Below are 7560 nucleotides of genomic sequence, written 5' to 3'. Positions count from 1 at the left end.
ATTTGGACAGTAAACCTAAATATTGTTTGTTTCTAGTTTCACATGTCCTATATAATTAGACAACCCTAAGTTTTCTTTTACACCCACAAGTCTAAAAATTGCAGTTGAAGTGTTGGAGGATGGTACAACTAGGAAAGAAATCCAGGGCTGTCAATGTCAAGTTAGGTTCTGGTTGGTTGCATTAATTATGCTCCCAATCAGTTAATGAATTCATGTCAATTTGCTCAAACCTTAAAAAACTTGCACGTTCCTGTAACTAAGGGGAGATATTCGGTAGATGTTTTATTTTCTTACGTTTTCCCCTTTAAAGATAATTTGGCTTCAAATAGGTCTCTTTTCCTCCTTTATAAATAATAGTGAAAGTTGGGTGTTTTTTGGATAAAGCATCAAAGGATTGTTTTGTTGGCAATTGTCGTGTCAAAAAGAGTGCGCATGCGTGCTTTTCTCTCTATGAAATTTCCTTCATTCCTTATCCTTTGAACAATTAAATAAATTTTCCAATAAATTTTTTCTAACAAAATTCTGTTTTTTGAAGCTATATTTTTTGATATTTTTGGTCAAAATAAAATTTTTTTTCTCTATAAATACCTCATAAATAATCTTGAAAAATCTAAATATTTAATTCTCTCAAGTTTCAAATTCTTACAATTCTGCTAAATCCTCTCAATTTCCAAATTATTCTAATTCTAATCAATATCCTCAATTCTCTATTACTCTATTCTGTAATATCATTTGCTAATTTCCAAAATATTTCCCTAATTTCTTTTCAATTACACAAAACTTACTTTTACAATTTCCACTTTTAACAAACGTTGCAAAAGAAGTGAATTATGGTGGTTCTATATTGAATCGAGTTTTATTTTTACTTTTTGGTGTATCAAAATTTATACAGCAATAAAAGTACAAAGTTGTTTTTAAAGAAAAAAAAAAATCTTTAGTTCTAAGTCAGTATTTAAATTATATTTTTCAATAATGTATGTTAAAGTTTCATTCTTTAGAATCTAGAATTGTACCAAACCAAACCGACCTAGGGTTCAACCAGAACTATAATCGTTTTAAGTCCGACTCAGAACTGTCTTTGAATCAGACAGGAAATCTCGAAACTAGAACCAGAATTCGATTGAAAGCTGGTATGAACCAGCTGCACTCAAGCTGGTTCCTGTCATTCCAAAGGCAAGGAACCACCTGTTTTGATCCAAAATTGGCCATGCATTATCAAAGTCATCAGAGAAGAAATTTGAAAATAAAGATCTACAGAAATGTGGAAAATGAAGCGAGCATAGAATCCCTTCTAGTTGTTAGGATAAATAGGAATTGGATGAGAATTATTCCTCAAGAATTGTGGAACATTTTGCACTCTAATGCTCACTGGGCTTCAAAATGCATTTCTTTTGCAGTTCCAACAAAAAAGAAAGAAAGGAAGGAAGGAAGAAAGAAAGCCAGCAGGAAAAAGTAAAACAAGAAGAAAAGCGGCAAGCAGCATTTCAAGAAGATAACCCAAACTGTAAAGCGTTAAAAAAAGACATCAAAGGAACAAAGTCTGAAAGAAGTAGCACTAGGGGTTAGATTCTGATGGGACCTTAGGAATGTCAAAAAAGTATATTTCTGCTTCTTCACCTTCTGATACTAATGCTACTGCTAGAATGTTGATAGGTGAGAGAACAGCAAAGGTTTTATGCAAAATGTCAGAGCATAATGTGCGTGCTGGCAAAAGCAGAGGCATTCACAATCATAAACCCATGCTCAGAAGACACTTAAGACATCAGTGCTGGTGCCCTGTTTGGTCCTCCCACATTCAATTGCTCTATCTTTCCGGAGATTATATTCCTTATTATATGCTCACTTTCATTCTTTGTGAAGATTTATAGCTTTAGTGAACAGCCCTACGACTATTAACCTGAGGATTAATTAAAACAAATTTCCATATTAACTTTGAGTTATTTGTTCAAGTGAAGATTGTGTGCATAAAATAGTTGACCAGCGTAAAGAAGGGCCAAGTTATTTGGGCCAATTATAACAACAAGAGGTATAGAAAGGGTAGGAGATATATACCCTTCTTAATTTTTTGTTTCCAAAGATACCCTTCTTGTTTTATGTTATAACAATATAACTTTGGTATTTTTAGATCTTGGATCGGACTTTGTCAATCATTTCTCTTCTCAATATTTTTCCTGAAGCTGACTTGGGGACACTGTTTATAAATGTCACTCTGCGTAATCGTTTGAATGGTGCAACCTGCAGCAGGTAGACTCTAATCAAATTGCGAAAAAATAGAGGGCTCAGCCTATTCATCAATCATGTAGACTGTACAAGGACATCATTCAGGGTAATCTTTCAGCAAGCATGATATTTACAACTATGCAAGAGCTCTCATTTATTGGAGAAGGAAACTGTCTTTTAGCTTAAAAAACAACAATTTATCAAATTTCTTTTTGACAAAGAAAAACAAACAAAAAAAAACCTTTTATCCCAAGAAGAAAAGGAAGAAATTCACGATTTAGCCACCAAATTTTCAGTTGCATAATAGTTCGACGTAGATTTATCTCTTGCATTCTCAAAGCTAGGCCTAATCAAATTTGACTGGTCCAAATAAAGGTCAAACTTAGATACACGCAGCTTTAGCTTATTCTCACTTGATTTCAGTCGCAACGCAATAGAGAGCTAACCGACTCTTGGGCTTGGCTTGAGATGAATTAGTCTTATTATATTTATTTGGGCCTATAGTCAACCCATCTTGCTTTTACCTTGACATTAGGTTGAGCCTGGACCAGTAAACAATGATTGGTCTACGTCCATCTCTCTCTTTTTCCATTTTTTTTAACTGGGTCAAATACTATTTTTCTTTTTATTTTAAATAGCAGATAAGAATGAGGTACACTGAAGTGAAATTTTTGCCTGCACTAAGATCATTATATTAAACCAATAGGAAAGCGCCAAGTTTGAATGAGCGTATATCACTACATTCGAAGGACTTGACAACCCACCGGTTGGTTTGACTTTACCAACATATATCCAACTCTGTGTTTGTGATCCATTAATGAGATAATCTATGTCGTGGTGCATTATAAAAATTTCCATATTAGCTATAAGAAGCATTATTGCCTAGCACAATATTGAAATGAGATCTAGAGTTCGAATGAGCTAATTGTATAAATAAATAAATATAACAATTAATAGAATCGTTACTTCATGGAGTTCTATTGGATCAATGAAAATCAAGTTAAAAGTCAAATTATTGTAATTTAGTTTTACTTGGAGCATTAATGTAGGTAAGTCTATTACCTGATCTGCTATAAACTTCTGAATATCTTCTTCAGTAAGGGAGCTGTTAGGGGCGCGAACAACATATGCAATCGGGACCTCCCCAGCTTTAGAATCAGGGAACCTAAAAAGGGACACCCATTCTCAGTTATCATGCAGTATGTCAAAAAATGTAACAGACATCTAATCCTAGATATGAGAAAGAAGTTATATCGTTTCCAGCTTACGGGATGACAACAGCATCTAATATTTCAGGATGAGAAAGCAGTAAACCCTCGAGTTCTGCTGGTGCAACCTATCAATAACAACTCAGAGGCATAAAAAACTTGATTCATTGACCAATTAATTAAATAGATTATCAAAGAGTGCACTTAGAATTGTGTAAATTTGAAAGTGAGTTTGAATGTCCAAAAATTTGCTGTAATGCTAGTGAGTACTCCAACCTCTGAGCACCCCCCCCCCCCCCCCCCTTGCATCACAGGGCTTTTGACAGCTGGGCATATGTAGTCTTCTAAAAAAAACTGTTACTCACATAAATTCTGAAGGTTAAATTTATTGAGCACTTTAATGTAGATAAGGGTGACAACTAAAAGAATGGGAAACGTTCATTAACTTAAACTGAAATTTTTAGTATTTTACACGGCAAGTAGGACCAAAGTTATGTTTCAATTAGAAATCTAAACCATTAGCTAGAAAATTAAACCAGACCATTGAGAAGGTGATAAAAGTGCATAGAGAAGTATTTTCATGTTTAAAACTGAGCATCACAGCACCATTATTAAATAAAGCAGAGGAAAGCTGGAATTTATTTCCATGAAAGAGGAGAAGTTCAGATTAACCCTCTAATGCATCCATAAAAAAATAGGCAATGCTGAACAAATTGAAAGGTGTTAGTGATCTGTGACATTAAGATATCAATTTCAGATCCCCAACCCAGGAAAAAGTCTAGCTTCAGAAGCAGTACGCTTTGACCATCACACAAAATTAAGTTTACCTGAAAGCCATTACACTTAATGAGCTCTTTAATTCGGTCCACAACAAATAATTCTCCTCCTTCATTAAAATATCCAAGATCTCCAGTGTGTAACCAACCTTGCCCATCTATTGTCAGCTTTGTAGCTTGTGGATTGTTAAAATAACCTGTTAAGTATATCCCCAAGAAACAAAACAAATTCAATGATTTATTAATACAATCAATCTGAAAGAAATATCTGCCTTTTCTTTTGATCTTTTCTGCCTCTTATTTTGGCTAGGCCGGGTGCTTGCAAAGCAGTTTAGCAGTTGAACATAACGCTGAGGTGTAGTAGAATAGGCTTGAACCTAAGTCTGTTGTACAGCTTCCATTTGATCATGGCACTAGAACCAATATAATTTTCGCTGAAAATTGAGTATCAAATGTAGAACTTTGTTATGGTACCTCATAAAGTGATATAAAATTGTCTCCCAGGCAATCATGAATTGTATCGCAATTACATTCAACATAATTCTCCAAGATATTAGATGAGAATTAAGTTTCAACTATGAATGGTTAAACTGGTTGGCCAGATTTCTAAGGTCTAAAAATCAATTAAAAAGTTCCAAAGAACAATATTGATGCAGGTGAACTTTAGACAAAGTGTTTCATCAGTTGTATAAAACCCAAAATAAAACTACATCAATGCTGATATCTTCAACAGAAATCTCATTCCTGAATGTACTCCATTTCCCAAAACAGAAATATTTATTTCCTAAATCAATGTAAAGAACACCATGACTACTAGAATTTTCTACATGAATGGGGAGGCATGGAAATGGTGTCAACATTTACATGATGCGTAAACAGTATGCAAAATAATAATTAAATAATGTTATAAGTAATAGAAAATGAACATGGAATATCCAAACAAAGTTCTACCTTGCATCATATTTGCTCCGCGAAGACATATTTCTCCTATCTCATAAGGTGGAAGAGGCTTTGATGTGTCTACACTAACTATTTGGGATTCAACACCAGGAACAAGTACCCCAGTTGAACCAGAGAGTCGAGTTCCTTCCTTTGGATTCTCTACTGAAATAATTCCACAAGTTTCTGTCATGCCATATCCCTGCCATGTTAATTGTATATACAAATCATGATCGCAGTTCCTCATAGCAACTACATTTGTTAAGGAAAATATTGCTTGTAAAGCCTTCTTTCAATGCCTTAATTAAACATAAGACATACTCCTATTTGTTCATAATCCACGTCCACCATAAACTTTCAATGCAGAGGTGCATTAATACTAATCGTTGCACCAATGAAACCATAAATTTGATACAGATGAATAATGAATATGATAAATCTTTTTTTTAGATAATGAAGGGGATTCCTTCATTCTATTCATATGTAATGACCACAAATAGTGAAAAAAAAATTTCCAATCAATTGTCTCAACAAAACAATTAGATTAGAATGAAGAATCAAAATAGATTCTCGGGTCATGTGCCATCAATATTTATCCACACCATGCAGATGGCAAAGAACAATTTCCGTTACAAATGCATTCGCCTAATAAAAATAGAACTCAACACAAACGTCAAATGAAATCCTTATAATCACGTACAGTACGAGAATAATAAGCCGAATTCGATTATGTGACACTTCCATTCCGTTTCCTTACCCTTTCTTATTGACCAAATAAAGCAAAATGAAAACAAAAAGTAACAGAATTGAAAACTTATATAACTCAAGAACCTGGATAAAGTCGACGCGAGGCAGATTCTTTGCACACTCCTCCATCACATCTTTTCCCAACGGGGCTGCCCCTGATCCAATCACCTTCAATGACGATAAATCAAATTGCTTCACAGCGTTCTGCTTCGCAAGGGCAATCATTACCGGCGGCACAACAAACATATGCGTAACTCTATACTTCTCGATACTCCTCAACATCTTCTCCAGCTCGAACTTCTCCATCGAAACTACAGTATTCCCTCTCCTAAGCTGCGAGTAAGTAACTACTGAAAATCCAAATATGTGAAACATAGGTAGGAAACACAAGAAAACGTTTTGCGGTTCCTTGTATCTATCTTGATCAGCCGTCACCATAAGCGATGTGGCAATAAAGTTCCTATGAGTCAATATCACACCCTTGCTTGTACCTGTGGTGCCGGACGAGTAGAAGAGAGCAGCGACGTTGTTTTGTTTGACATCGTTTACCGGTAAATCGGAAACTTCTCCGGATAATTGAACCAAGTCTGAATAATTCCAAACCTTAGAGTTTGAAGCTAAATCATCGGAATTTGTAGAATTCAAAAGAATTAACGGCAAATTGAACTGTTTTACTTTGTGGAGAAGCTGAGGTACGGTAATTATGAGTTTAGGATTACAGTCCTTAACTTGCTTAGAGATTTCAGCAGCAGTATACGCCGGATTACAAGTGGAAGCGATAGCGCCGGTGGAGACTATTGCGAGGAAGCAAATGGGGATATGGATCGAATTCGGGGCCAAAATGAGAACAACATCGCTTTTAACAATGTTAAGCTTGAGCAAGGCGTGAGCTAGCTTGGACACCCGGATCCTGAGCTGCCGGAAGGTTAGAGTTTCGCCGGAGTCAGCGTCGATAAGAGCGGCGGAGCTAGAGGAAGAAAGAGTGGAGTGGAAGAGGAACGAGGTGAGGGAAAGATCGGGGTTTGTAGGGAGATGAACCGGCGGTCTTGGAGATGAGTAGGTTTGGGTCTGGGGATTGTAAGATTTTGCCATGATGAGAAAAATGAAAAACTCGTTTATTTTTTTCTGTTTATTTTTTCAGGGTTCAATTTGGCGATAAATACTGAGGCAGATAAGGGCGAGGAAGTAGGAAAGGAAATTCGTCGACTTTCCCGCCGAGAACTACAAGTAGTTGGTTTACAGGTGACACCAGTAATCGCCCATTCGCCGTCTCTTCCAACTGTCGGGTTCGTGAATGAACATTATTGGGGTGAATTAACTACGCAACAAGTTGGACAAAAGAAAAAAACTAGGCAACAAAGAGTTGGTCCCTATTCATTTGTCCACGTATTTGATAATTATATTTAAAATCTTATTAAATATTGAGTTTTTTATTTTCACACATTTGAAACGTTGAGAAATAGTTTACGGAAATATTTTTTATAAAAAAAAATCATTTTTTAAATTTTAAAAATCTCATTAAATATTTATGTATAAATTATTAATATAGTTTATTTTTTAATTAAAATTAAATAAATTATTTTGTTAAAAAATATTTTTTTATAAAAAATATTAAGTTATTTTCAACAAACTGAGTTTTTATTCTAACTCTATTGAAGCAGGAAATCAAA

At 35.0% G+C, this 7560-nt stretch overlaps 1 protein-coding gene across 1 annotated transcript; it reads right to left on the bottom strand.

Annotated features, from left to right (window-relative positions):
* Positions 1-1904: 1904 nt before the first annotated feature.
* On the bottom strand, positions 1905-7225 carry LOC110622967 (probable CoA ligase CCL10). Its single transcript, XM_043960220.1, has 6 exons — positions 5975-7225; positions 5156-5345; positions 4256-4401; positions 3489-3556; positions 3283-3385; positions 1905-2235 (listed from the first exon to the last, which is right to left on the bottom strand). The coding sequence occupies exons 1-6, from the start codon at positions 6980-6982 to the stop codon at positions 2122-2124; spliced, it is 1629 nt and encodes a 542-aa protein (XP_043816155.1). The 5' UTR covers positions 6983-7225; the 3' UTR covers positions 1905-2121.
* Positions 7226-7560: the final 335 nt, after the last annotated feature.

This window comes from Manihot esculenta, chromosome 9 (genome assembly GCF_001659605.2).
Source record: "Manihot esculenta cultivar AM560-2 chromosome 9, M.esculenta_v8, whole genome shotgun sequence".
NCBI classification, from domain to species: domain Eukaryota; kingdom Viridiplantae; phylum Streptophyta; class Magnoliopsida; order Malpighiales; family Euphorbiaceae; genus Manihot; species Manihot esculenta.
Note: the sequence above shows the minus strand (reverse complement) of the source record. Positions and strands in the feature narration are given on the sequence as shown.

Bases quoted from the DNA above. Each gene is read 5' to 3' on its own strand.
- LOC110622967 (XM_043960220.1), bottom strand. From the start codon at position 6,982: ATGGCAAAATCTTACAATCCCCAGACCCAAACCTACTCATCTCCAAGA. The intron at 3,386-3,488 runs GTAAGCTGGAAA...GTCCCTTTTTAG, and splicing joins TTAGATGCTGTTGTCATCCC to GTTCCCTGATTCTAAAGCTG. The intron at 2,236-3,282 runs GTAATAGACTTA...TACCTGCTGCAG, and splicing joins AGAAGTTTATAGCAGATCAG to GTTGCACCATTCAAACGATT.